We start from the raw sequence: 27,752 nt of genomic DNA on the forward strand, positions 1-27,752 counted from the left end.
AAATCGTCAGTCCCATTTTAAATAAAATCACCTGTGTCCTTTGGTTAATATTCTGTGATTTCAGGGAAGCACACGGTGGCAGGTACAACTGTAGGTTCCCTTTTCCTGTTCCAAGGGGACTGCTCCTCCCTGCACTGGGTCTTCTGCTGCTGTTCCTGCTTATCCTCCAGAGAAGCCTCTCACCTTCATTTTTAAGCCAACTGGTCCTCCCTAATCTTATTCTTGGTGACCTTCCCTTTATTTCCACCTTGAGTCCTCCCCTCTTCCAGAATGGCTTCTCCTCCCACTGAAAGGTGAGAGAAGCAAACATTTGACCCACAGTCTTGCTCTCTCATTTGTGTGGAAGCTACTCTTCCTGTTCTCCAAATAAAGACAAGAGATGAGTTTCAGAGCGGACACCTTTCCTATTGCTCTTTTTCTCCCTTGTTAACAGTTCAGGTTTTGCCTTCTGTTAGTTTAATTTTAGGATTATTCCTTTTTTCCCACCAGCTGTAAGGTTAGGAAGTGTCTTCTGAGTTCTGAAATAATCTTCCTTCTCCTGTTCTTTCCCACAGACTTCTCAGAAATTAAAATTCTTCTGTCTGAATATTCACTATGATAAAAACATAATTAGAAGGGAAAGCAAATTTTGGAAACCCCAAACCTTGGTTTCCCCACAAGTCATCTGGAAATGATTAGTATTGCTATTATCATTTATTAAGTTGGTAGATGCTGAACTAAAGGAATAGTTTAAAAAATAATTTTAAAATCATATATAAATGATTAGATGAGAATACAACTGTCTTTCTGAAGGGAGGGCTAAAAAAGATATTAATACTTAGGTGTAATGATACAGGTGGTTCTGTAGATACTCTGAGACCTCGGACATCCTGTGGGTTTTATGAAGTCCTCTGGAGAACACTTACATCTTCATTCCTAGGGTGGGAAGGGAGCTCTACTTGTGTTCTTGAATTTACTTAATTTTTGTTTCCCTTATGTAGGAAGTCAAAACACTGACCTCATTCCAAAACATCCAACAGCCCCCGAAGGTCACCGTCCCAATGTTTAGGCCCTGAATATGTTTGTCAGAAGTTTTTGGGAGGTGAGCTGTGTCATGAGAAGGAAGCTTGTGCTATTTTTAAATTGATTCAACTCATCATCGAAACATATCATACACATATCACACCAATGACACACACAGGCTGCATTGTAACATAGCATGTGTCATACATATATTCTCTCTCACTCATACACACATACTCGCTCTTCTTGTCTGGCTTTTAAAAAGGAAGGCAGCCAGAAGGCCAAGCGCAGTGATTTGAGTTGAAAAGGCTGTTAAAGTTTAAAAACCAAGTGTCCCTCTAGTTCTCAGCCTGGCTTTGAGACATGTGGGAGGGCTTCAAAGCCCCAGTGCCCCTCTCTTCAGGCTCAGGCTTACAGTTGGTCCCCAAATGTTTACCAGCATGAAGATGCCTAACTTACAGGAAGCGGGAAATGGGTGTGGGGGGTGAGGGTGGGTGGGTGGGTAGGGAGTAGGAAGAAGAGGGTGGGGGGGGTTATTCTCTTGATGTGGTTAGCCTGTCATTGACCTTGTTTGGGTATGGCAGGAGTTGAATGAGAAAATGAAAACATGTTTCATCTTGGGTACATTTCATCCCTTTTTTTTACTTCGGGAAATAAAAAATTCCTTTCGAAAAAAAAAAATTTCTTTTTCCCCAAGTGGAGTTCAGGTCTCCAGATTTGGTACTCAATTTCCCTTCATTCTACAATAGTCCTTTCCCTATAGAGTCATCTGGCCACCAACATTGCAATTCCCAATCCACCCAGGAACTGGGAGAGGAAAAAAACTGGCCCAGTAGCTGAAACCGAATTAAAATTGGCTGATGGAACTGTTGTGATGATGCCATCCACGGGAATAGATGAGAATTTCTGGGAACAGAACTATTTGGCTCATTCATGATTTGCTGCCATTGTGAACACTCTTAACGTGAGAGCTCTGCCTGAGAAATGCTGATTAATAAAGATAACTGAGGTTCTTTTCGGTGTTCTAACTTGGGGGGAAATAATATAGTGACTAAAAATGCACCAAGTTATTACTTAGAAACAAACCCTTTGAGACATAAGATTCCAGACAGTGGCAGCCTCTGATAGCTCTCTCTGCACAGCTGTACTGCTGCCAGGGTCTCCCAGCTTTAGTCAGCAGTAAAAAGGTGCACTGCTCAGGCCCTCTGGGAGGACCGAGTGAAGTTCAGAGGTCAGTCCCTTTTATTCCCCCTTAATGGTTTTGTGCTGGACAATACCTAAATATTACAATATGGACATGTTTTTTCCTATTATGGAGCAAGCTTCCTTTCTTTTATTTCTTCTTCCTTTTTGGTAGCTTTCATTTTAAATGATGATATCCATCCTTGACTACTATAATCATAGTCAAAAGTTGGTTTGGAGGGTTTTTTTTCCCAATCACTTTGAGACAAGAAGCAAACATGTGAAGGACTTTACATTCCAACACTCTGTGTCTGAAAATTTACTTTCCTTAAAGTTCTACCCGTGGCCTTGTCCAGCTCAGCTGGGACACCTGGAACTAATTTTAGGGTTGCCTGGCTAAGCCCCACACTGGTATTTGAAGTTTGCGTCCTCCCTAGACTCAAGCCCATTTCACCACCTCTGAAGGTGAGTGCAGGCTGATATTAATTAACAGTGAGTTGATTCACTGGCATCTTCCAGTCATTAAAGCAAATATTTGGCTTAAAATAGCCTTCTTCCCACCTCAAATATCAAACTTTTTGCCTATTCCCTTACTCTATCATGGTTGACTCACCAGCAGTTGCATGATGGTGTGTGTGGCCTAAGAACAGAGTTTGATTCTAAAAGGGAAGTGAAATACTCTTTAACATCTGCGAGTGAGACTGTTTGAGCAGCAGGCCAGCCTTCAGTATGACTACATTGTTTTTCTGTCCATTGTGGTGCTGACTCAGCATCAGTTAATAAACCCTCTTGAGCAGGCTGGATTTCTCTTGTTTAATTATCAGCTTGGAGCTTTCTGAGGACTCTTAGGAATTGTTCATTCAGTTTTCCACCCCTAGCAGATCTGCCTTCTAAAAGTCCTGCTTCCTCTTGGTGCTAGCGTCCCCTCTGGCATAACATGCAATCACAGGTGGGCCACGCAGCAAGCAGGGAGTGTGTGCTAATCATGTCCCCTAGTGGGAATTTAATTGTTCTGTACTGAGAGAGAGATTGCAGCAAGACTTTAGACACCATTTCCTGGCAAATAATCTTTTGCCTCTCCCCCTCTCCCCTAAAAAAAATTCTAGAAAAGTTTTCTAAAAGTGAGAAAAGAAATTTTAAAGATAAACAGACATGTTTTTAGGATTGAGTTGGGCTTTTGTTTTGCTTTGTTTCATTTCTTCCTGTAAACAAATACTCAGATGTCCATTTCATTGTATGACTAAGTTGGTATCATTAGGTTGGAACTGGGTGTGTGTATGTGGGTGTGTGTGTGGGTGGGTGTGTGTGCACACGTGTATTTAAAATGTTAGAAAAGACATTGCAGGTCGAAGGAGAGATGATTTAAAAAAAAACCTACCTATGGTAAGGCAAGCAGGAAAAATGGAAGACCTGGATTTCAATTATCTAAATAATAATTGAAATGGGGTGTTTGCTATAAACATTGTTTCTCTGAATTAAAGGATTCCTTGCTGAAGGCAGAAGACCATTGAAGGAAGTAAAGCATCTGGTTTGTTTTGTAATGAGAAGCAGGAATGCAAGGTCCACGCTCTTAATAATAAACAAACAGGACATTGTATGCCATCATCACAGGATGTCCTTCCTTCAACAGAGGACTGACTGGGCTGGAGGAAAAGCTGGCCGGGGCTCAGAATAAGCCCCACTAATTACTGCCTCCGACCGCTTTCCACTTGCAGTGATCAGTTCAATATTCTTCTGAACTGTGAAACGATTAATGCTCTACATTTTACTTACACTCCTGGGAAGTCAGCCTGTGGGTTCTGGGAGGAGAGGAAAGGAAAACAAACATTAATCTGTAGAATTATAACTTTTGCCTATTTCCCTATTTACTAAATAGTTAAAAGAGGAAAGTTAGTTCTGCCAAGTTTGAACGTTAGCAGGAGAAATGGAATGTTACAACTTTTGGGGCGGGGGGGCGGGGAAACGTGCGTTACATACACAACAGCTTGAGGACCAGACAGCTCCACTGTATTACATTAGCTGCAAAAACAATTTAACTTGCTCTTTTGAAGTAAGATTTGTGTCTTTTGTACCTGGGGATTTGAGCTGAGAAATCAGAAACTGTGTAGGTAAATTTTAAGTTTTCTTAATTTAAGGAACGTGCGCCCCCTAATTCTGCCGCGCCAGGAAGGAGGGCGATCTGGAGTGTTTAGAATACAATAGAGCCCAAGTAAGCGTTGAGGTTAAGTGCCTTCAAAGGGAAGTAAGAAGATTCCAAGTCAATGTTGAAATACACATGCGAAGAGAGGAAGCTCTCGGCGGCTGTGCTAGCAATCTGGGGGAAAGCCCTGGGCTCGGCCAGGTGGTGTTGGCCACGTTGGCCACGCCCCCACTTCGCGCCGCCGAGTGGCTAAGGAAATCTTAAGCAGGGAGGGGAAGCTAGACGGTTAACACAGACAAAGTGCTGCCGTGACACTCGGCCCTCCAGTGTTGCGGAGAGGCAAGAGCAGCGACCGCGGCACCTGTCCGCCCGGAGCTGGGACGCGGGCGCCCGGGCGGCCGGACGAAGCGAGGAGGGACGGCCGAGGTGCGCGTCTGTGCGGCTCAGCCTGGCGGGGGACGCGGGGAGAATGTGGACTGGGTAGAGATGAACGAGACTTTTCTCAGATGTTGGATATTTGCTTGGAAAAACGTGTGGGTACGACCTTGGTAAGGAACTTGAATTTTTTTTTTTTAATTCTGAAATTGATCTGAAAACTTTATTTTCTTTTCCTTTATTATTATTATTATTATTAATTTTTTTTGGCTAATGTCACAGTAGAAACATGCTTCTGCTTTAGTGCACTTAGTGCTGTCAAACATTTGTGAGACTTTCCTTATGAATCATTAACCCTTTCAGTTCTAGACATAATTGCCAATTCATTGAAATTTCAGTAGTGGTTCCAGCTCACACTCGTCAAACTATTCCGGGTTGGCTGAAGTTTTCAATTTTATTTTATTTTTAACATGTGTTTGGCGTCATGACTCTACATGTTGGAACTAAATAAAAATAAGCAGGTTTGCTTAAATCATAACTGAGGGAAAAACAACTTTGCATCCAACTTTTTTTTTTTTTTAAGAGCATCCTATTTAGAGAAGTGGAAGAATGTAAAAACCTCCTTGAAGGACTTCCACAGAATGTTATGTTTACATTTGAACAAGCACACATTCTTACATGGAAATGATACCCATATTCCTCATTTTTATCAAACATGTCTATATGAGAAAACCCTTACAGAAGTTGTTTACCTTTTTTTGCCTTTGGAAAACACTTTTTTTCTGAGTGTGAGGGAGGATTTGGGGGGAATATCCTCATCAATGTACAAGTGGAAGCAGAGCTTGTTCTCCAAGTCTTCTAAATTTGTTATAACTTTAGTTACAGTAAACTGTAGTACATCAGTGACTTCTGGGAATTCATACACTTTCAGATTTAAATGGAAAGTGCTATTTGTAGCTGAAGGCTCCTAAAGGAATTCTCTCCAGGGAATTTTATTGAACGGTTTTATGTTTTGTTTTTGCCTTTTCAATTTGGTGTGAGATGCTTGCAAGTCAGAAGACACTGCAGGCTGTTTTCCCCTTCACCCATTTTTCCTCCTCTTTTCCTGTGGTCCAAGTGATTTCTAAGAGGCCGTAGCTCAGTGATGCTGGCAGGATGCAACCCTTTTCAGTCTTCCATGTGAGAGGATGAAAGAGAGCTCGCAGCAGAGGGAGGAGGCAGTTGTTTTGAAAGTTGTTTTGCGTTGGGAGCTGGTGGGAAAGTTCAGTCTTCCCCATTTGGAAAAGGCAGGCTGGGTTCCGCTCCTGCACCACACGCGCTTTCCATTTTTAGCTTCATTCAGAGGCAGACAGAGCTCCTTCCTCTTCCTCTCCTTGTTTGTGACACTTTTCTGAGGCAGCTTTTCCACAGTGCCGAGGGTCTGGCGGCCATGACCCCAGGCATTCTGGGACACTGGACTGTGTGCCCAGAACATTTTTCTGCCATGAGAGGTAAAGCCAGGGATTGTTCAGAGGTGATTCTTTTTTTTTTTTTTCCTTTTCCCCACAGTGAGGTTGCCACATTTTTTTTTTTTTTTAAACTAAGAGTAGCATTTAAAAACCTTGCTTCTTTTCAAGGCAGTTTACTTTATACGGCTTTTTGGCTCTTTCTCAACTGTACCAAGCACTCTGCATCTGCTTTTAAAGTCTTCAGACTACTGTATTAGTCATAGCCTCTCAGAGGGAGCCACAGGAACGGCGGGACAATGGGGATTAAAGGCCTTTCCCTTCTCTTCCAGGCTGCCCCCAAGTGTAACTCCAGCGCTGTGAGGTTTCAGGGATTGGCAGAGGGGACCAAGGGGACCATGAAAATGGACATGGAGGATGCGGATATGACTCTGTGGACAGAGGCTGAGTTTGAAGAGAAGTGTACATACATTGTGAACGACCACCCCTGGGATTCTGGTGCTGATGGCGGTACTTCGGTTCAGGCGGAGGCATCCTTACCAAGGAATCTGCTTTTCAAGTATGCCACCAACAGTGAAGAGGTAAGCCTCTGGTTTATTGACAAGAAGATTGGGGACCTGGTGCCAAATCTCCCTACTTGCCCTTGAGGCCTTGTATATCTCTGAAAACCTCTGAGAATCTGTAAGTATCAGTAAATAATTGATGGCTCTATTCAATTCTTGCATTGCTTTCTCTTTCCCTAAACCATTTCCTTCTCATTTCCTCCAGCCTTCAACTGTTCCGTACTAATTAGTAAACAGTTAAATATTTTGGCAAATTGACATGTCTTAGAAAAGCAGCTTGCAGCATAGGGTGGGTGAAATGGTCAGTGAACTTCAAGAAAGCTCTGGGCACACTGGCCCTAGTGTCCCTGTTGTACAATATCTCTTAAGGGAGAAAACTTTTTCTTGGAAAAAGAAGTTTTAATGTTTCTTTTGTCTGTCTTTGGTAATTAGTTGGCTTTACTCTTTTTAACAAGCCAGCTTTATTAGCTGGGTTTCTAAAACTATCCTCAAAACTTTGACGTGTTTATGAAGTGAAGTGCTGGTATAAACCGAGAAAGGGGGTCATGTAAAAGTGTCCTCTGTCTGGATGACTTCAGAGCTAACCACTGTTTATCTGCAGCAGCTCCTTTGCTGGGGCTGGGCTGGCAGGCCAATTCCTTACTGGCCTCTGAAGTGGGTACACTCTTTGTTGTCTCAAAGGGGATGAAAACCCAAACTTGGAATGAGCAACTGATTTGTGTTTACCTTTAATATAAAGATTATAGCTAGGCGTGATGTTTAGCTGTGAAATAACTTGCAGAACCACCTCTTGTTTTCAGAATTTGGCTTACTGTAGTTGCACTTACTAGTCTACTACTGGGTTGAGTTGAATGAAAGGACCCCTCAGCAGACTTCCCATACCACCGTTAGCACAGAGCACTGTCAATTCTATTACTTCCTTCAGAAAGTGTAGGGAAAGGGGATGATTGGCCGTAGAAATCCAGAATTTGCTACTGGGACTATTCCTTACAGCCATGTCAAATCACTTTCCCCCTTCCCTAAGGAACAGTATTTGAAGGAATCCGGGAGACTAGGAAATGCTTTGTCTCTTTCCTGTTTGTGTGTCTGAGTCCAGTGTTTTTGGTGAGGGGGAGACACAGCTGTCTAAAATTAAATAGGACAACGATGCTCAGTCTTTCTTTTTTCCCCCACTGCTGCGTGAATGGAGGCAGATTTTATAAAAAATAAAATTTAAATTCTAGTTGTACTTGAATGTTACCAAAAAATGTAACCCCAGAGGTCAGCCTTAATTATACCTCTTCCTGAAAGTAATGCTCTTCTTATAGAAAGTCTCTCAATATGTGGCCCTTGGAATGAATGTAGGATTTGTTTGGGTATATAAGGTTTGACTATGGCTTTAAAAAGTGTAGTGTGTTTTTTCCCCATATCAAGTTTGACCAAATATTCGTCTGTTTCCAAGGTTCGTTTGTGCTGTGTTGCCCTGTCCAGTCCTTTGGGACTGAAGTTAAAAATCTCCATTCTGTGGGTCATCTTTGCCTTTTAATTCTATAATGTTCTTATTGTCAGTTCAGCTCTTAGCTTAAGTTTTTCAATTTCCATCATTCTCCTTTAAAATCGTAGCTAAGTCAAGTAATGCTCTTAGATCATTTAGTTCAAGGTTCAGAAAGACAGTCATTTACCCGAAGGCATATAGGTAAAGCCAGACCAGGGACTTGAAGCAAAGTTTTTCTGACTTCTCCAATGAGTGCTTCTCGATTATGCTACACTGGCCCCTCTTGGTGTCACTGTGGTTTTAGTTATCATCTTAATATATTTCAGACCAATCCTTAAGCTATTTTGTGTTTTTTTCCCTCTGAATGTATAACTTCCTATTTCAATATATTAAGCAACCAAAAAACAGACAATGCCTGTGTTCCTGAAGAAGTCCTTCGAAACTAACCTAAGAGGTCAGGGTTCTCTTATCCTATTTCCCTATCTTGCATTTAACTGAAGCGCTTGAATAGAGGATAGTATATCTTTAAACCCTAATCATAAAGTCAAGCAAGGAGTAAACTTGAATGTAATACTGTCTTAAGCTTACTCTGGAATTTGTACCTGTTTTTCTGTTTCTCTCCTTTGTTTTTGAACTTTGGGAAAGGACAGCTTCCTTTAGAAGGTGAAAGAGGATGGTGGAGTTGAGCCATTAAGGGTAGGATAGCTGCAAACCAGTTCCGGGACAGCAACATTAAGGATTGATGAAATGTTTACATTATCTTTATTCAGTTAGTTCTTTAAGTTCCATGAGCCATTGAAATAGGAAGAGCCTTTCTATATGTACTTTTTATCTGACTTATTAATCTTGCCCTTCTTTAAATGTTTTCATTTAAATAGCAAAAGATGTTACAATATGTACTATTGTGCTGACATACTGGGGAATTTTTTTTTTTACAAGACCATTTTTCATTATGAATTTGTACCATGTGTCAGCACCTTTTTTTTTTTTTGGTTAAAACAAAACATACAAATCATATTTCTGATCTTGACCCTCATTTTTAGATTGGGTTTAGAATCATTCTGCACCTTTAATGAAAAACTGTTCTTACTTCCTATTTCCAGAACTGAAATCAAATATAGACCTACTATTCAAAACTTTGAAAATGTTTTAAACTGATGGGTTATTCTTTTATGGGGGTTTTCCCCTTGTCCTCCTGAAATAATCTCTTATGACTACTTGACTACAGAAAAATCAGTTCAAGCATTTATATTTTAGAAGCGTTACCCTGTAGAGTTTCTGCCGTCGGTTGAGACTGCTTGCATTCAAGAGGCACTGTGGCTCTGTGAGTCTCACCTCCCTGTATCGTGGCTGATAAACATCAGACAGATTGTGAGGACTCCCTTGGTGTCCATTCTGATCGAAGTCCATTATTAACTCAAGCCATCTGTAAAAAGTATCTCACCATAACATGCAATTCTCTCTTCATGCTGCCTTTTATTTGAGAAATGATGTACCAAGGCATCACCATGTCTCCTTTAATAGAAAGATAATGAAGAAGGAAACCTTCTCCAAACAACTTTGTTCACTTCACTCCTTTTAAAAATGGGGTGATTGCCGGGCGCGGTGGCTCACGCCTGTAATCCCAGCACTTTGGGAGGCTGAGGACAGCAGATCACCTGAGGTCAGGAGTTCAAGACCAGCTTAGCCAACATGGTGAAACCCCATCTCTACTAAAAATACAAAAATTAGCCAGGCGTGGTGGTGGGCGCCTGTAATCCCAGCTACCTGAGAGGCTGAGGTAGGAGAATCGCTTGAACCAGGGAGGTGGAGTGAGCCGAGATCGTGCCATTGCACTCCAGCCCAGGCAACGAGAGTGAAACTCTGTTTCAAAATAAATAAGTAAATAAATGCCATTGCACTCCAGCCCAGGCAACAAGAGCAAAACCCTGTTTCTAAATAAATAAAATAAAATAAAATAAAATAAAATAAAATAAAATAAAATAAATAAAATAAAAATGAGGTGATTGCAGGGTGAAGGTCTTGGTCACTACTGAGTTCTAGTTCTCTCAAGACAAACATTCATATGGTCAAAACAGAATTATAATCTAACGAGTCATTCATATAGAGTGGGATTCGGGGAGGGAAAACAGATAGCTAGTAATTTAAATGATCTTAATGTAATTTGGGGAGAGGATGATCAGATGACATTTAGACTTGGATATAGTTTCTGCTTCAAACCCACACTGTGTGTGTCTGTTTGCATACTCTCTAAAGAAGGAATTTGAAAAAAAAAAAAACACAAAAAAACCTATATTGTCCTTGTTATCAGCCTTCCATTAAGCACTCCAACTCAACCCATCCTAAACTGTCAAATCTCCTTCATTGTGTAAAATTGAAAAGAAGCCCTGTGTTTTGTCCGGAAGCTGTGGAAACTGTGGACGGCGGGGTGTGTTCTGTAACTGAGGCCACAGACAGAAACAAATCTGCTCAAGTGGTGGAGGGGTCTGCACCGCACATAAAGAGCTTCTTTCTGTGGGAGCAGGTGAAGCAAGGAGGTATTGAAGCCCGGTGTCCTCTTGCTGTTGAGTTTATAGAAGGCACAGAGCGGCCTGTCCCCAGCAGTAATTCTTTAGGACCCTGGTCAGTTCCAGTGAAGTTTCCTTCTTGAGTTAGGTGAACACATTCTTTGTCTTTTTAGCACTGTGAAGTTTAAGGTACACACCAAGCTCCTCCTTAGTATTTGCTTGGTTCAAAGATAAACTGTTACAAACTATGGGTCAGGGAGATGGGTAGTCTAAGATGCACATTCTGGATCTTTCTAGGACCAGAGGGAGACTTAGTACTTGGTTTTTTCACTTCCCTTTAAAAACAATCCTGGTTCCTGTCCCCCCTCCAAAGTTACCTGGACAAGCACCATAGTCTTAGAGTTTCAGCTTTTATGGTGTCTGTGTCTCAGACGTGCATTTGAGATGAAGATGTTTACTGTATATTAGAACGCTAGACTTAGAATGGATATAGGTGGTTTGTAAGCGCCTTCCAGTTTTGAAATTTTATGATTTTGTATCTTTATCTATAGGTGTGAGTTTACATGTGCCCTATAGCACTGTATGTAATTGAAATTTAAAATATTAGGGCGCTCTGTCCCTTTCCTAATGGTAACCTAATATTGAAGCTCTTTAATTTGTCTGGGGTTTGAGGATTATCATAGACCTCTCTTCTACCACAGAGCCTTCTCTTTTTAATTGTTCTCCTGTCTTGCCTGTTGAATTGAATTTGTAAGGTTAGAGATGGCAAGAGCTACTTCCGGTGCTGCTTTATAGCTTACTAGTGACGAGTCTATAGTTGTGCTCAAATAGGTATTGGGTAGCTTATGCTTTCTAGTTGACTTCTTTTTGGGCACAAGAAAATGTGTGTAAGATGGATAACTGAAAACCTAGAGGCCCATTCTGTAAAAGAATGGCAATTTGGAAGAAGAACCACGACCTCAGTGCAGTGCTCCTTTTTGGTAATCAAGCTCTGACTCCCAAGACACCATCTGTAAGAGACTATAAAACAAAGTTGATGAACCAGTTGAGTGCCTTTCTTAAAATTACTGCTGTAAAGTAGATATGTTGAAAATATCAACTGCTAATTATTGGCTCACCAACAAATGGCATGATTTGTTTTTCCTGTTTGTCATTCTAATATTATGGAATAATCACTGAAATATGAATGTTAAATGATTTGCATGTCATAGAATTCAATTCCATTAATTTTCCAAATTAATTAGATTCAATAATAATATGTCCAAAACAATGAGCCTCTGAATAAGTCTACTAAAGCTTTAAATATATATATTTATATCTCAAGACTGCTCTGAGATACTCTTGTCCCCAGTAGTTTTACTGCCAACAAATACCAATAATGACAAATGGTGATTAAAAGGGCAGATAGATGTAAATGAAGGCAGAGGAGGAGGATGAAATGAACATCTGCTTTTTTCAGCTCTCTGACAGAAATTCTTAAAGGACCAAAAATAACACTCTTGTTTCAACTTATGTTAGGTGTAGGAAAATTTTCTTTTTTTCTCTTTCCAGTCTGAGTATGCTTCATTGATTTGTATATTGAATACTAAATTGTTTTAGAAAAAAAAATCATTGGCTGATAAGACACTTAAATGAGAAAAGCTAGTCTGTCACAGGCATGTAGGTGTGCCATATCTATTTAAACAGAGGTTTAAATTATTGATGAGACTTAATGAGGAACTGGTGTATATTGTAACCAAAATTGTAGATTCCACTGTGAACAATCTTTGTGCATGGATCGATTGACATATTTGAGTCTACCATTTCAGGTACACGAATGTACAGGAGCTACTGGGGATATAAAAACTGGAAAATAAACATTATCATCTATTACCACTCCCTCCTCCTTGGTCCATTTTAGTAAAGAATTTAGTAAAGTGATTGGTAGGCTATCTTGAATGAGAAGAAAATAAAACTAGGAAAGTGAGAGAATAAAAACCAAAACAAAACTGTAACTGCAAACTGTTGTAAAGGACTACTCACAGAGGAGTTCTATTGAATAGTGACGAATTGCTTCCTGATTCACGGTTGGTGATTTTTTTACCCCTTCAAAGGGAAATTTATTATTAAGGAGGAACTGGTATAGTTAACATGTTTCTTTAGCAAGGCTCCACGAAGTTAAAATGTGTGATGCATCCAGTCTGAGGTCATTTCCTCAGATCTTAGAAACTACAGCTTTCCTCCGTATAAACTTAATTTCAAAGGAGGGCTTTTGGCCAGGCATGGTGGCTCAGCCTGTAATCTCAGCACTTTGGGAGGCCGAGGTGGGAGGATCGCTTGAGTCCAGGAGTTTGAGACAAGGCTGGGCAACATGGTGAGACCCCTTCTCAACAATAACAACAAAAATTAGCTGGGCGTGATGGTGCATGCCTGTAGTCCCAGCTACTCAGGAGGCTGAGGTGGGAGGATCTCTTGATCCCAAGAGGTCGAGGCTGCAGTGAGCTAAGATCAAGCCACTGCATTCCAGCCTGAGTGATAGTGGGAGACCTTGTCTTTAAAACACACACACACGAGGGCCTTTGACCACTCTTGAGTAGAAGACTCGAGAAGAACAAAGTAGAAGGCCAGAGAAGAACAAAGTTACTTGAAAGATCTCTTATTAAAGAGAATGTACAAGCTATGAAACACACACACACACACACACACACACACACAAACCTCATCTGGAATGAAAAAAACATAATGCATTTGGTTTCTGGTTCCTTAGGCTGTTATGGAACAACCAAAGAACATTATTTTGGTTTCTGAGGTCAGAACTATTTTATTCCCCTCAAGCACACTATGCTTATGGTTTGAGGGAGAATGAGAAATAGGAAACTAGGAACAGGCTGAAATGGTCTAATCTTGACCATCTAATTCTGCAGTGTCTTATTCTCATTCTAAAAGAGAATGGTTATCTTCGCTGTTCTAGCATAAAAAGTAATGATAAAAATAAAAGATCCTGTATTACCAGACAATAATCCCCTAGACTGTTTTAATGCTTGGTTGAGTATTTGCTTATGATCTCAGACTTTAAAAGATGGTCTCCCCCTATGGTGAAGCTTGTTAATTATGTAGGCATCATTAATGTCTGTTTACTTATCAAAATTTTATCATTGTTAGTTGTATTACTACTTGACAGTCCAATTTATTTAATTGAAAAGATTGGTTAACATTTTATAGTTAAAGTAATTGTTTCCTGTGTTTTTTCCTGTTTAGGTTATTGGAGTGATGAGTAAAGAATACATACCAAAGGGCACACGTTTTGGACCCCTAATAGGTGAAATCTACACCAATGACACAGTTCCCAAGAACGCCAACAGGAAATATTTTTGGAGGGTAAGTAAGGGAAATTTCTTCAGACCCATTAAATGTTAGGAAAAAATGGAGCTAAAAGAGCTGGGTGGCTCACCTTTCTCATCCTGTGCTGAGAAATGCTGGGGCTCACCCATAAGTATCCAGCATCCATCCCCATGGACACAGGGAATTCTGAACAAATGTGATGAAACCGATTAAATGTTTGGCCTGTAGGTGGTTAGTGATGGAGATACAGGCTATATGTGAATCTTGATTTTTGCAATTCATTAGAGCTTTGTAATGAAAGGAAACAGTTTGTTGCTTGCTTTAAGGATAGGTTCATTTGCATTTCTCCTCAAGGAAGTAGTAATGAGTTACCAAGCCTTAGATTTCACCCCTTTTTGATTTCTTGCTGACTTAACTTTAATTGAATGGAAGAGTTATCACAAATGAATTATCTTTTTGGTCTTTTTTTTTGAGATGGAGTCTCGCTCTGTCACCAGGCTGGAGTGCAATGGCATGATCTGGGCTCACTGCAACCTCCGCCTCCCAGGTTCAAGCAATTGTCCTGCCTCAGCCTCCCGAGTAGCTGGGACTAAGGTGCGCGCCACCATGCCCAGTTAATTTTTGTATTTTTAGTAGAGACGGGGTTCCACTATGTTGGCCATGATGGTCTCGATCTCTGGACCTCGTGATCCGCCCACCTTGGCCTCCCAAAGTGCTGGAATTACAGGCAAGAGCCACCGCGCCCAGCCAGGAATGACAAATGAATTACCTTATAAGTAAATGCCATTAAGGAAGGATAGCTGGAAGATGGGTTGAGGGGAATGGAGGACCACAGAACTAGTCCTATTTAAATACATGTGCATGGTAAAATGATTCCATTTGACAATAGGTTAATTATCTCATAGCATAAGGAAAATGCTTAACAGTCATATGCAAGATGATAAGCTTTCCTATAGCATCCAACCAAAAGATCTAGCCAGTACAATTTCCTTTGCTATATTAGGGTTAGAAAGGCCCCCAGAGGTGAACCAATTAGATGGAATCCTTGAATAAAACACTGGATTAGCAGTGAATAGAAAAAAGTCAGATTGCTTTCCTTCTTCCCATAGATGTCTCAGGGATATTTAGTTTCCTCAGAAGATAAAGAATTTAGTAAGCGTTTTTTTGCGCATACTTACATGAAATGTACATTATTTGAATTCTTTAAAAAGAAACAGCTGCATGATAACAAAAATTGTGTTATGCTTGCTTTAGCTGGTATTTTTGCGTAGAACGATTATATCGTTCGGACAAGAAGCTATTCCTAAGAAACAATATTTTTAATCCAGGAAGTTTTTCATTTTTAGAAATTTATCTTACTGTTTCCCAAGCAAAAGAGGGTAGTTACAGATTCACTAAGAATCATGTGCTCACAATTTTTATTTAATAATTATTCCTCCTTAAAATATATTAATCACCTGACTTACAATGGTGGAACCATGAGTGCATTTTTGCCTTTATTGTCAATAACGTCTTCTCAGAAGTGAACCACAAAGGTGCATAGTTCTTGGAGTTAAAGGTCTGAATTAAGACAATCCAGCATAAGTCTCATTAATGTGTGATTATTTTGAGAAAAGGCAAGAAGCACCTAAGAATCTCCCCTCACTGTCCAGTTCTCTGTTTCATTTAAAGATTCACTGTAAGTAACTGAAAGGCTTTCCTTGGGAGGATTTATTTGAATCAGTCTTTCACATGCAAAGGATATTGTAGAACATCTCGTTTTTGCTGGCAGGAATATGAACATCTGTTGTGAGGAAAGAAAAAGTTTCATGCAAATTACACTGCCAAAGAAGGGATGTTCAAGTTGAGAAACCAGTGACATTTCTTGTAACTGTACTATGAATCAGCGCATTTTAATCTTCTAGATAATATATGGAAGTGCAGGAAGGTGGTAGGAAACGGTGTTCATTTTACATATGCGTTATTTTATTCTGTGTGAGTGACTTCATGGCACCGACATTGCTGTTTTTAAATGAGGATACAGTAAATTGCAGTCCGAGGAAGGCTAACTGGAATCAACATACCCGTAGCTTTAGAAAGCAGTTTCCGCACCAGCGAAGAGTACAAGAGCGATGGAACCCCATGTTCCTGGAAGTTTGCACATCAGAGTAAACAAACTTGAAAACCCCTCTTGATAGCAGAATTCACCCAGCGTTGTTCCATTTTCTCTTAACAAAACACACCGCAAAAGCTCTCACAAGCTGCTTTGATGAAGCCACATGTATTTCCCCCTTCACAATTTACAGGAAGTTACTCTTAAAAGAAAGTGATTCTGGTGTTTACCGCCTGTGTTAAAGGGACAGAGTTCCTTTTTATTTCTGATAACGTTTGAGCGAAATACAGAAACTATCTGTAGACTAGCATAGTCGGTACGTGAGTAAGGAAAAGCAATAACCTGCTGTCCGGTGAGCACAAAATTCCTGCTACGAACAGTGCCTTACTGCTGCTTGGAGACTGCAAGTCGCAGATCACACTAGGTATTGACTGATTGTATAAGGAAATTTCTTAAAGTCTAAAGTAAAAGTGGTACCTCCTAAAAAGAGGGGAAGAGAGAAAACTTTGTGTGGAAGGATAAGGAGTGTGTTTATAGTTTCAGTAAGAGTGTACGTTTTAATTTTTCTTCTTCCTCTGCCTCTTTGCCAAGTAGTCTGAGTGCATCTGTTAACCAGAAGTAGTATTACTCTAGGACAAACTTCAGATTCTTCATTCTGCGTTGCCTTTAAGGAACAACATACTTTCTTCCTGTTCTTTTTCCAAAAACACACGCCTATGGCTTTGTGTGTGGTGTTTTAGCCAGCCTCCTCCCAGATAAGGGGTTCCCTTCCCTCCTTTGCATTGAAAGGAAAGTGCAAGTCTGGACATGTTTATCAAGAGGAAAAGTGACTTCTCAGTAATAGACTGTCAAATTCTGGCTGCTGCCCGAGTGTTCGCTTTGTTATGGCAGGTGAAGTTCACCTTTGCCCCACCCAGTGTTTCCACAAAAAGGCAAGGTTCCAAGTATTCATATGAACAAGTGTTACTTTAGGACTTGGAGGGTTGGGGGTGGAGGATGTTTGCATAGTTGAAGCCTTGGGCGGGGGTGTAGGAAACGGCGAGTACAGAGGCCATAGAAGAAGCTGAGACTCAGTTTGACGTCGTCAGCCGGCTTGGTCTTCTACCCAGTGACTCAAAGCACTAAAAGTCAGCATAATCGGAACTGAAGTCAGTAGCATCGCCCATTTGCCATTCACTGCAGTAGCAAAAGTAGTACTCTGTGGTGGGTTAATCGGTTTGAGGCAGCTCCTTAAATGAACATTTGTGTTTCATTTTTCTGTTATTTTCCCGAACATGAAAAGACGATAAAACTGAAATGGAAAAGGTAACTGACAAAAGTGTGCCTTACCTGTTTCCGCCCTGATTTCTGCTGATTCAAGACTATTCTGGCTAAACTGATTTGATTCTTTTTCTAACTAGGCAGTAGGGGATCAGAAATCACACACGGTACCGGCTGTGTTTATTCTGAGAGGTGCTGGGGAGCTTTGGGTCTGACTTCCTTTTACATGCCTGTCTTCTCTTTTGGACAGATCTATTCCAGAGGGGAGCTTCACCACTTCATTGACGGCTTTAATGAAGAGAAAAGCAACTGGATGCGCTATGTGAATCCAGCACACTCTCCCCGGGAGCAAAACCTGGCTGCGTGTCAGAACGGGATGAACATCTACTTCTACACCATTAAGCCCATCCCTGCCAACCAGGAACTTCTTGTGTGGTATTGTCGGGACTTTGCAGAAAGGCTTCACTACCCTTATCCCGGAGAGCTGACAATGATGAATCTCAGTAAGTGGATTACAGAAAAAAAAATAAAAAATGCCAGTAATGTCGGTTCTGCCCCTTTGAACTAATAACATGTTGTTTAATTATACGGCTTTGTCATGTGTTGGATGAAGTAGGTGGCTTAAGCTAGGGACTAGGAAGAGGAAAAACATTTTTTGAGTCCCTGTTAACTATTATGAAACTTGATCATTTAAAATATATATATATATATATATGAGGAGCTACCTTGAGTTTTGAATTCAGGATGTTACAGGAAGAAATATATGTCCAATTCTAATTTATCCAAAAGCAGTTGGGAGAATTACAGGGATTGGTCCAGACATGCTGCGTATGCAAGGTATAGCCCTCATCTGTGGTACTTTGGCAGGGCTTAGACTGCATCAAAATATTTATAGTTGTACATTTGAGTGTACAGTTAGGATCTGATGTGGAACATTGTAAGATCATTGCTAGAAAAACTTTGTCATAATTTTTCAATATTATTCTAAGCGAATAACCGTAAAGATTTTACATCTTAGCTTCCTTCCTTACAGTAAAAAACTATCTGATCTCTTGATCAGTATTATAGTAGCCACCTATCACTTTATCTTAACAAATTCTCAATTCCTTAGGTTTATGTGCTTTTACTTCTTTTATTTGATTAAAATTGCTGTCATGACCTCTCTCTGCAGAGGGCTGCATCATTTTAGTCATTCTCAAGTGATCTCTTTGAGCAATTTAAGAATTGCCATAAGATTCTAACCTCTGCTGTAACTATGGTTGTGTGTTCTTGATTAGACCACTAAATCTTATTAGCAGTTTTAAAAATTATTCCTTTTGGTTTAGAAGTTAAGACTAAATGCTGAAGTTTTTGTAACTTTTGGTTCTGGTATCATTTCAAACTTAAGAAAACATTTTAAGAAAAGGACAAACAATTTCCACTTACCCTTTACCCAGGTTTACCAATTATTGATAAGTATAGCCATTTGCTTTACCAGAAGGCTAAATTGTTTTAGTTCTCATTTTCACCTTTGAGACATTTGGAATAAATATCAATGTTAACATAAATTGGAATTTTGACTTTGATTTTAGGACCAATGAACAAGCCAAGTACTTAGCCTAGTCATATATAATCCAGCTGTATGGTTATTTGGTATTCATTCCACACTTCATTTTACTTGATCTCCCTTAAGATTGCAAGATTGTGTTTGCAGTTTTTCTGAAAATCTGGGGCTATAAAAGCATCAGGACCTCCCCCGTAGGGGAAGTCGTGTGTTTGGGGTCCTTACACAACAGGTTACCCTTGAGCTTCAGGAAAAGAACTGGCTCCCAGTTCCCCAGTTCCAGCTTAATGGGTCTAATCAGGTCCTGACCAAAAAGGTGGCAGTTCTTTTCCCTCATGTCTCTTCAGCGCTCCCCGAGACTCTGGAGACTCTGTCATATCCCTAGGGCTGAGCCTCCCAGGAACCATTCGGCTGTTGTGGCATCTGTGTATGCCAGGCCCAGTGCTGAGGACCTAGTAACAAACGACAAATGCACAGGCACAGTGGCATTTTTGTGGAACTCGTATTCCAGCTGTGCGTCTCAGAAGAAGTGCACAGCTCCCTCCTGGCTTTCTTAACATAGTGAGCCACTTCCGCTTAAGGGTCTCCTTACATTCCTTGAGTTTAATCATTCATGGATTCAGAGGAAAGTCTTTTGATTTTTGCTTTTCTTTAAACAGTTCATTTGAGGTGACCTACCCCAGTGACTTTGCACCAACCACCAAGAAACTTTTTTGCATGCTTCCCGCACCCTGTGCCAATCAAGGGAAGGGTTTAAAGGCCTGGCGTTTCTATTCCTCAAAGAAAGGTTTTGCACAGTATTTTAAGGTTCAAGTGCTTCTACTTTGTGTTCAGAAGCAACTGTCATATATACTGTGAAATGACACCTTTTATTTATCCCTTTTTATTTATGCAGTATGTCCCCTTTTATTTTGGCAGAATTTTTTCTAAATGGTGGTTTAACATTTTCAAGCACATTTCATTGTCCAATATTCATAGTAAAGAATGAGAGTTAACAATAACCAGTCACATTAAAACAAGATTCCTGCTGCCAGTTGTGAAACCAGTTGTCTTAGGCGTGGCAGCTGATGATTGAGACTGTGATCAGGAAAATTTCCACTATTTCATCAGGCCTAATAGGTAGATTGTGTCTCCATATGAATTGTGTTGGGTTTCCGTGCTTAAAGCACAATAGAGGTGGTGCAAGAATCTCCATGAGGGCTTAAATGGCAGTGATGGTTCAGGTGGTAGAGTTTGGAGAAGAAGGGATTTGAAACAAACCAAAGGAAAGAAAAGTAAGTAGCCAGAAATCACAAACTGGCATTTTTCTAAAAACAAAGGAAAAGGAATAAAAGAACTAATAAGTTTGAAACCCCTACCCCTCCCAAATTTGGCGGGGGGGGGGAGGTATTTTTTTTCTATCTATCTAACTAACCCATCTAGAAAACAGTTGACCAAATTATAGACTTCTAAATGTTAATCTGCTTTCTCAGTTTCAGTTGAAAAGAGACTTTGTTTTGCCTACTGCAGAACTTCTAGGTTCTTTCTTATAGTCTTGGGGTTCTTATTATAGATCGAAAATGTGAGTCGGCATAATTAAGCCATTCGGAGTCTTCAGAAGCAGTTCACTCTTGAAATGACTCCGTCCGCCTACAGCCATTTAAGATTTCAGAACAAAAACAGATCTTGATTTTCTTTTTCATGTTAACTCAAGCTGTTGCTGAGTGGGAGAGTCAGAAATGACACCAGCTCCACTGATTACTCAGCTGCTGAAGGATGATTTTTTAAAATGCACCTTTACTGTATATGGACTTCCTAATTTCCACCTGTAGAACATCTTAGGGAGGCTAACATGTCACTCTGGATGTTCTTTTAGAATAAGATGCAAATCTATTTTTCTGAAGGCATTAGAGATAGCAAACATTTATTGTGAGTTTACTATATACTAGGCACTGTGCTAAGTGTTTTGCATAGAAAGTTTAAAATTCTGGCTTTTTTGTTGGCCCAATCATAAGTTTCATATCAGTTCAATATTCAAATTATATTAAGGTACTTAAGAAGAATCCCTGGCTAAATGTGAGGGGCAGTGCCACAGATGGACTGAAACTTTATGCTTATTGAACATTTATGCTATTATTATTTGTTGAATTATAGAACCAAGGGAGTGTGGAAGCCACTGGAAAAAATATGAGACTTAGATACATAATTTGAGTAAAAATGGCTCAAAGTCATGAGGGTAAAGTTTTTTGTATTTCCATTTTATTCGAGCGGCATCGTTTTTTAAAAATCATTATGAATTTGACCCTATATAGATGTTTCCAAATAATTCTTTTTCACCTTCATAAAATTCCTTCCTGTGGCTGTGAGATGCCTTGCCTATCAGTTTTCAAGCTTAGTTGTCTTTCTCATCCTTTACCATTTTAGCTTTAAAAAACAAAAGTGACAATTAGAACTTCCTGCCTGCTGGGCCTCACTGAAAGACCGATATTGGCCTGATAAGGAGATATTTATTTTGGCTTAGTGGCTTCAGAAATCCCTCTCCCTCAGCAAGCTTTCCATCACGCCCCGCCACCCCCCTCCCCCCCCCCCCCATCAGCGTCTTCCCTGATAGCGTTCTTCTCTGTGTTTATTCTGGGGCTTCAGGCTCGCCCAGGAGGAACTGATAACCGCTGGCAGGAGATAACATTCTCTAAGGGGCTCTCAAATTGGAATCGAATCCCTCAAGCCAGTCAGCCTAGAGAATACATTTAAAGGGTTCAGTTCTGGAGTTTCACAGAGTTCATTTCTAGACCTATCAGATAGCAAGCCTGGAGTTCTTTCTCAACTAAATTCAAGCAGAGACATTTTTTAGACGATGAAGGATATTTGCACAAAGGCTTCAGCATGATCCCCCAAACCTGCTGCCTCTGAAGGCATCTCCACACATTGACAGCCAATGCCTTCAGTGCGTTCCTAGGGCAGGTGTCCTGGCTTGAGTGACTGCCCTCCAATAATCAGAGCTCAAACTAAACATCGTATGTTTTACTTTTGGTTTCCAGGCAAGGCTGAGCAGGGAATTTTCAGTTTTCCCTGCCCAGATGGGTGTTTTTTCCTGAAGGCATCATTTATTGTGTAGCGAGGAGACAGGGCTGGCTGTGGCAGGGATAGTCTAGAACTGTCCTCATTGCCGCTCTTCCTAAATAGTATCTTTACCAAGTAATAACGTGCCGTCTTTGGGAATAAGTGCTTTCCTCTTAGCCTGTTCTGTTTTCTTGGGTGCGCTAAGTAATTGAACTGGCTCAGGAAGTACCTATTGTGGTTTGGCAGAGGTGACTGTCACGCCTTGTGACTCCAGGGGCCAGCACTGCTGGGATCCTGGCTAGACCAGACAGAGCCTTGGTGAAGTGCTTAGGCTGTCTGCACATCGCGAGGAAGGTGGTATTCACTTCGCTAAGCTCCTTGGCATAGGCAGTTTGAACAGGGCTTTATCAAATTCGTATTCAACAAGAGTAGAAGCGAAAATTGATGACTGTGTATTACTTGAAATGAGTCTTAATCTTTCACATTTAGTTCTCAGGGTATGCTGATTTCCTTTAGGTAAACCATGAACATCAGAAAGACTTTTATTAACCTATGACAGGGTCCCCACCCCAGTATTTTTCCACTCCATTAAAATGGAAGCTTTTTTTTTTTTCTTTTTTGAGACAGAGTTTTGCTTTTGTTGCCCAGTCTGGAGTGCAATGGCACAATCTCGGCTCACCACAACCTCCACCTCCCGGATTCAAGCGATTCTTCTGCCTCAGCCTCCCAAGTAGCTGGGATTACAGGTGTGCGCCACCACGCCCAGCTAATTTTGTATTTTTAGTAGAGATGGGGTTTCTCCATGTTGGTCAGGCTGGTCTCCAACTTCCGACCTCAGGTGATCCGCCCACCTCGGCCTCCCAAAGTGCTGGGATTACAGGCGAGAGCCACTGCATCCAGCTTAGGCTATCTTACTCCAGCTTAAACAGCAGTTTTCTATCATAAGGTCTGTACTAATGAAAACAGAATCACCCAAGGCTGCTGTTTGTTCTGTCTGTGCTGCCATTGTCCGCATTTTGCTGAGGAGGAAACGGAACTGCACTTTTGAGTGAGTGGCCCAGAGCCTTCTAGAATGAGAGTGTGTTGGAAGCCAGATATGTGGCGATTGTGTCGCCAGCTGTTACTCAGGTTTTCTCAAGAAGGAGGAGCAACTTTGGCAGTTTTGCTTCAGTTCTCTCTAGCCCTCTGTGTAATCGCCCCTTTTTCTTTATTTCAGCACAAACACAGAGCAGTCTAAAGCAACCGAGCACTGAGAAAAATGAACTCTGCCCAAAGAATGTCCCAAAGAGAGAGTACAGCGTGAAAGAAATCCTAAAATTGGACTCCAACCCCTCCAAAGGAAAGGACCTCTACCGTTCTAACATTTCACCCCTCACGTCAGAAAAGGACCTCGATGACTTTAGAAGACATGGGAGCCCCGAAATGCCCTTCTACCCTCGGGTCGTTTACCCCATCCGGGCCCCTCTGCCAGAAGACTTTTTGAAAGCTTCCCTGGCCTACGGGATCGAGAGACCCACGTACATCACTCGCTCCCCCATTCCATCCTCCACCACTCCAAGCCCCTCTGCAAGAAGCAGCCCCGACCAAAGCCTCAAGAGCTCCAGCCCTCACAGCAGCCCTGGGAATACGGTGTCCCCTGTGGGCCCCGGCTCTCAAGAGCACCGGGACTCCTACGCTTACTTGAACGCGCCCTACGGCACGGAAGGTTTGGGCTCCTACCCAGGCTACGCACCCCTGCCCCACCTCCCGCCAGCTTTCATCCCCTCGTACAACGCTCACTACCCCAAGTTCCTCTTGCCCCCCTACGGCATGAATTGTAATGGCCTGAGCGCTGTGAGCAGCATGAATGGCATCAACAACTTTGGCCTCTTCCCGAGGCTGTGCCCTGTCTACAGCAATCTCCTCGGTGGGGGCAGCCTGCCCCACCCCATGCTCAACCCCACTTCTCTCCCGAGCTCGCTGCCCTCAGATGGAGCCCGGAGGTTGCTCCAGCCGGAGCATCCCAGGGAGGTGCTTGTCCCGGCGCCCCACAGTGCCTTCTCCCTTACCGGGGCCGCCGCCAGCATGAAGGACAAGGCCTGTAGCCCCACAAGCGGGTCTCCCACGGCGGGAACAGCCGCCACGGCAGAACATGTGGTGCAGCCCAAAGCTACCTCAGCAGCGATGGCAGCCCCCAGCAGCGACGAAGCCATGAATCTCATTAAAAACAAAAGAAACATGACCGGCTACAAGACCCTTCCCTACCCGCTGAAGAAGCAGAACGGCAAGATCAAGTACGAATGCAACGTTTGCGCCAAGACTTTCGGCCAGCTCTCCAATCTGAAGGTAGGCCTTGAGAGAGAGCAGTCCAAGGGGCTGTGAGTGCATGCTTGTGTTTGTATTTAGCTTGCTTTCCATGGGGTATCGATTGCATTTGCAGTAGTATGAGCCCCCGGTTGGGGATAGTGGGTATGGATTCCGCCTGGCTTTTGCCACTTCTAGCTCTTTGACTTTGGACAAGTGACTTCCCTTCTCCTGATTTTCTTCTGAATAATAAAAAAATTAGGGGTTTGGACTAGAAGATTAGGTGAAACTCCCTGCTAGCCTGTGATTTTTGTGCTTTTAAGAAAAACACCATTCTGAAAACATGAAGATTTCTTCTTTTTAAGACTGTCTTGATGCTTTTCTTAAGATATTTGCATCAACACTTGAGTCTTGGAGCAGAAATGTTAGGTCTCAGAGCCAGCTTGAGAGCAGAGCTAACACATGTGGCTTCTTCCCAGGTCCACCTGAGAGTGCACAGTGGAGAACGGCCTTTCAAATGTCAGACTTGCAACAAGGGCTTTACTCAGCTCGCCCACCTGCAGAAACACTACCTGGTACACACGGGAGAAAAGCCACATGAATGCCAGGTGCGCAGTATTTTCTGGGTAGACCTTCTGACCTTTGTAGAAATTGTCTGTGAGTCACCCTCCCATGTCCTATATAGCCCGTAGTTAAAGCCAACACCAGATTCTGCCTTGTCCCATCCTGGACTGATGGCACTATGGGCCTTCCCAGTACTTTGTATCTGCTGATGACTTGAGATGGCACAGCCAGCTTCCAGTGGGTGGGAAAATGGTAGGGGAAATAAACAGCCCCTCGTGTGCTGTGTGCCCACATCCCCCCGTTTGCTTAATACCACACTGGAGGTGCCACAAGGAGGCTTCTCACCTCCTAGGTTGCTGGGCGTTGGCCTGTAAGCCTGCCCCTCCCGTTGGCAACTCTTAATCTTCTGGCCTTCCTGTCTCCCTTCCCTGCTGTCTCTCTCCCCTACACTGTAGGTCTGCCACAAGCGATTTAGCAGCACCAGCAATCTCAAGACCCACCTGCGACTCCATTCTGGAGAGAAACCATACCAATGCAAGGTGTGCCCTGCCAAGTTCACCCAGTTTGTGCACCTGAAACTGCACAAGCGTCTGCACACCCGGGAGCGGCCCCACAAGTGCTCCCAGTGCCACAAGAACTACATCCATCTCTGTAGCCTCAAGGTTCACCTGAAAGGGAACTGCGCTGCGGCCCCGGCGCCTGGGCTGCCCTTGGAAGATCTGACCCGAATCAATGAAGAAATCGAGAAGTTTGACATCAGTGACAATGCTGACCGGCTCGAGGACGTGGAGGATGACATCAGTGTGATCTCTGTAGTGGAGAAGGAAATTCTGGCCGTGGTCAGAAAAGAGAAAGAAGAAACTGGCCTGAAAGTGTCTTTGCAAAGAAACATGGGGAATGGACTCCTCTCCTCAGGGTGCAGCCTTTATGAGTCATCAGATCTACCCCTCATGAAGTTGCCTCCCAGCAACCCACTACCTCTGGTACCTGTAAAGGTCAAACAAGAAACAGTCGAACCAATGGATCCTTAAGATTTTCAGAAAACACTTATTTTGCTTCTTAAGTTATGACTTGGTGAGTCAGGGTGCCTGTAGGAAGTTGCTTGTACATAATCCCAGCTCTGCAAAGCTCTCTCCACAGCAAGTGGTTTCCCCTCACCTCTGGAATTAAAGAAGGAACTCCAAAGTTACTGAAATCTCAGGGCATGAACAAGGCAAAGGCCATATATATATATCTATCTATCTATCTATCTATATACATATTATATATACTTATTTACACCTGTGTCTATATATTTGCCCCTGTGTATTTTGAATATTTGTGTGGATATGTTTGCATAGCCTTCCCATTACTAAGACTATTACTGAGTCATAATTATTTTTTCAATGATAATCCTTCATAATTTATTATACAATTTATCATTCAGAAAGCAATAATTAAAAAAGTTTACAATGACTGGAAAGATTCCTTGTAATTTGAGTATAAATGTATTTTTGTCTTGTGGCCATTCTTTGTAGATAATTTCTGCACATCTGTATAAGTACCTAAGATTTAGTTAAACAAATATATGACTTCAGTCAACCTCTCTCTCTAATAATGGTTTGAAAATGAGGTTTGGGTAATTGCCAATGTTGGACAGTTGATGTGTTCATTCCTGGGATCCTATCATTTGAACAGCATTGTACATAACTTGGGGGTATGTGTGCAGGATTACCCAAGAATAACTTAAGTAGAAGAAACAAGAAAGGGAATCTTGTATATTTTTGTTGATAGTTCATGTTTTTCCCCCAGCCACAATTTTACCGGAAGGGTGACAGGAAGGCTTTACCAACCTGTCTCTCCCTCCAAAAGAGCAGAATCCTCCCACCGCCCTGCCCTCCCCACCGAGTCCTGTGGCCATTCAGAGCGGCCACATGACTTTTGCATCCATTGTATTATCAGAAAATGTGAAGAAGAAAAAAATGCCATGTTTTAAAACCACTGCGAAAATTTCCCCAAAGCATAGGCGGCTTTGTGTGTGTGTGATTTGGGGGCTTGAGTCTGGGTGGTGTTTTGTTGTTGGTTTTTGTTGCTTTTTTTTTTTTTTTTAATGTCAAAATTGCACAAACATGGTGCTCTACCAGGAAGGATTCAAGGTAGATAGGCTCAGGCCACACTTTAAAAACAAACACACAAACAACAAAAAACGGGTATTCTAGTCATCTTGGGGTAAAAGCGGGTAATGAACATTCCTATCCCCAACACATCAATTGTATTTTTTCTGTAAAACTCAGATTTTCCTCAGTATTTGTGTTTTTACATTTTATGGTTAATTTAATGGAAGATGAAAGGGCATTGCAAAGTTGTTCAACAACAGTTACCTCATTGAGTGTGTCCAGTAGTTGCAGGAAATGATGTCTTATCTAATGATTTGCTTCTCTAGAGGAGAAACCGAGTAAATGTGCTCCAGCAAGATAGACTTTGTGTCATTCTATCTTTTATTCTGCTAAGCCCAAAGATTACATGTTGGTGTTCAAAGTGTAGCAAAAAATGATGTATATTTATAAATCTATTTATACCACTATATCATATGTATATATATTTATAACCACTTAAATTGTGAGCCAAGCCATGTAAAAGATCTACTTTTTCTAAGGGCAAAAAAAAAAAAAAAAAAAAAAAAAGAACAATCCTTTCTGAGACTTTGCTTAATACTTGGTGACCTCACAATCACGTCGGTATGATTGGGCACCCTTGCCTACTGTAAGAGACCCTAAAACCTTGGTGCAGTGGTGGGGACCACAAAACAACCAGGGAGGAAGAGATACATCATTTTTTAGTATTAAGGACCATCTAAGACAGCTCTATTTTTTTTTGCCACTTTACGATTATGTGGTCACACCCAAGTCACAGAAATAAAATGACTTTACCGCTGTAATTTTTCTCTTTTCCTCCTTCCTAAATACTGATACATCACTCCAAT

General features: G+C 41.6%; 1 protein-coding gene across 4 annotated transcripts; it reads left to right on the forward strand.

The window, feature by feature from the left end:
* Nucleotides 1–4,444: 4,444 nt before the first annotated feature.
* PRDM1 (PR/SET domain 1) lies at nt 4,445–27,459 on the forward strand. Of its 4 annotated transcripts, none has more exons than XM_004044465.5 (7): nt 4,445–4,872; nt 6,477–6,725; nt 13,926–14,045; nt 17,612–17,864; nt 23,160–24,268; nt 24,706–24,834; nt 25,246–27,459. In XM_004044465.5, the coding sequence occupies exons 1-7, from the start codon at nt 4,831–4,833 to the stop codon at nt 25,819–25,821; spliced, it is 2,478 nt and encodes an 825-aa protein (XP_004044513.1). In that variant the 5' UTR covers nt 4,445–4,830; the 3' UTR covers nt 25,822–27,459. The 4 variants fall into 4 exon arrangements, with proteins under 4 accessions (XP_004044513.1, XP_063563871.1, XP_063563872.1 ...); XM_063707801.1 differs by lacking the exon at nt 4,445–4,872 and adding an exon at nt 5,756–6,212; XM_063707802.1 differs by lacking the exon at nt 4,445–4,872 and adding an exon at nt 6,119–6,189.
* Nucleotides 27,460–27,752: the final 293 nt, after the last annotated feature.

This window comes from Gorilla gorilla, chromosome 5, assembly GCF_029281585.2.
Source record: "Gorilla gorilla gorilla isolate KB3781 chromosome 5, NHGRI_mGorGor1-v2.1_pri, whole genome shotgun sequence".
NCBI classification, from domain to species: domain Eukaryota; kingdom Metazoa; phylum Chordata; class Mammalia; order Primates; family Hominidae; genus Gorilla; species Gorilla gorilla.

Bases quoted from the DNA above. Each gene is read 5' to 3' on its own strand.
- PRDM1 (XM_063707801.1), top strand. From the start codon at position 6,129: ATGACCCCAGGCATTCTGGGACACTGGACTGTGTGCCCAGAACATTTT. The intron at 6,213-6,476 runs GTGATTCTTTTT...CTTCTCTTCCAG, and splicing joins AAGCCAGGGATTGTTCAGAG to GCTGCCCCCAAGTGTAACTC. The intron at 14,046-17,611 runs GTAAGTAAGGGA...TCTTTTGGACAG, and splicing joins ACAGGAAATATTTTTGGAGG to ATCTATTCCAGAGGGGAGCT.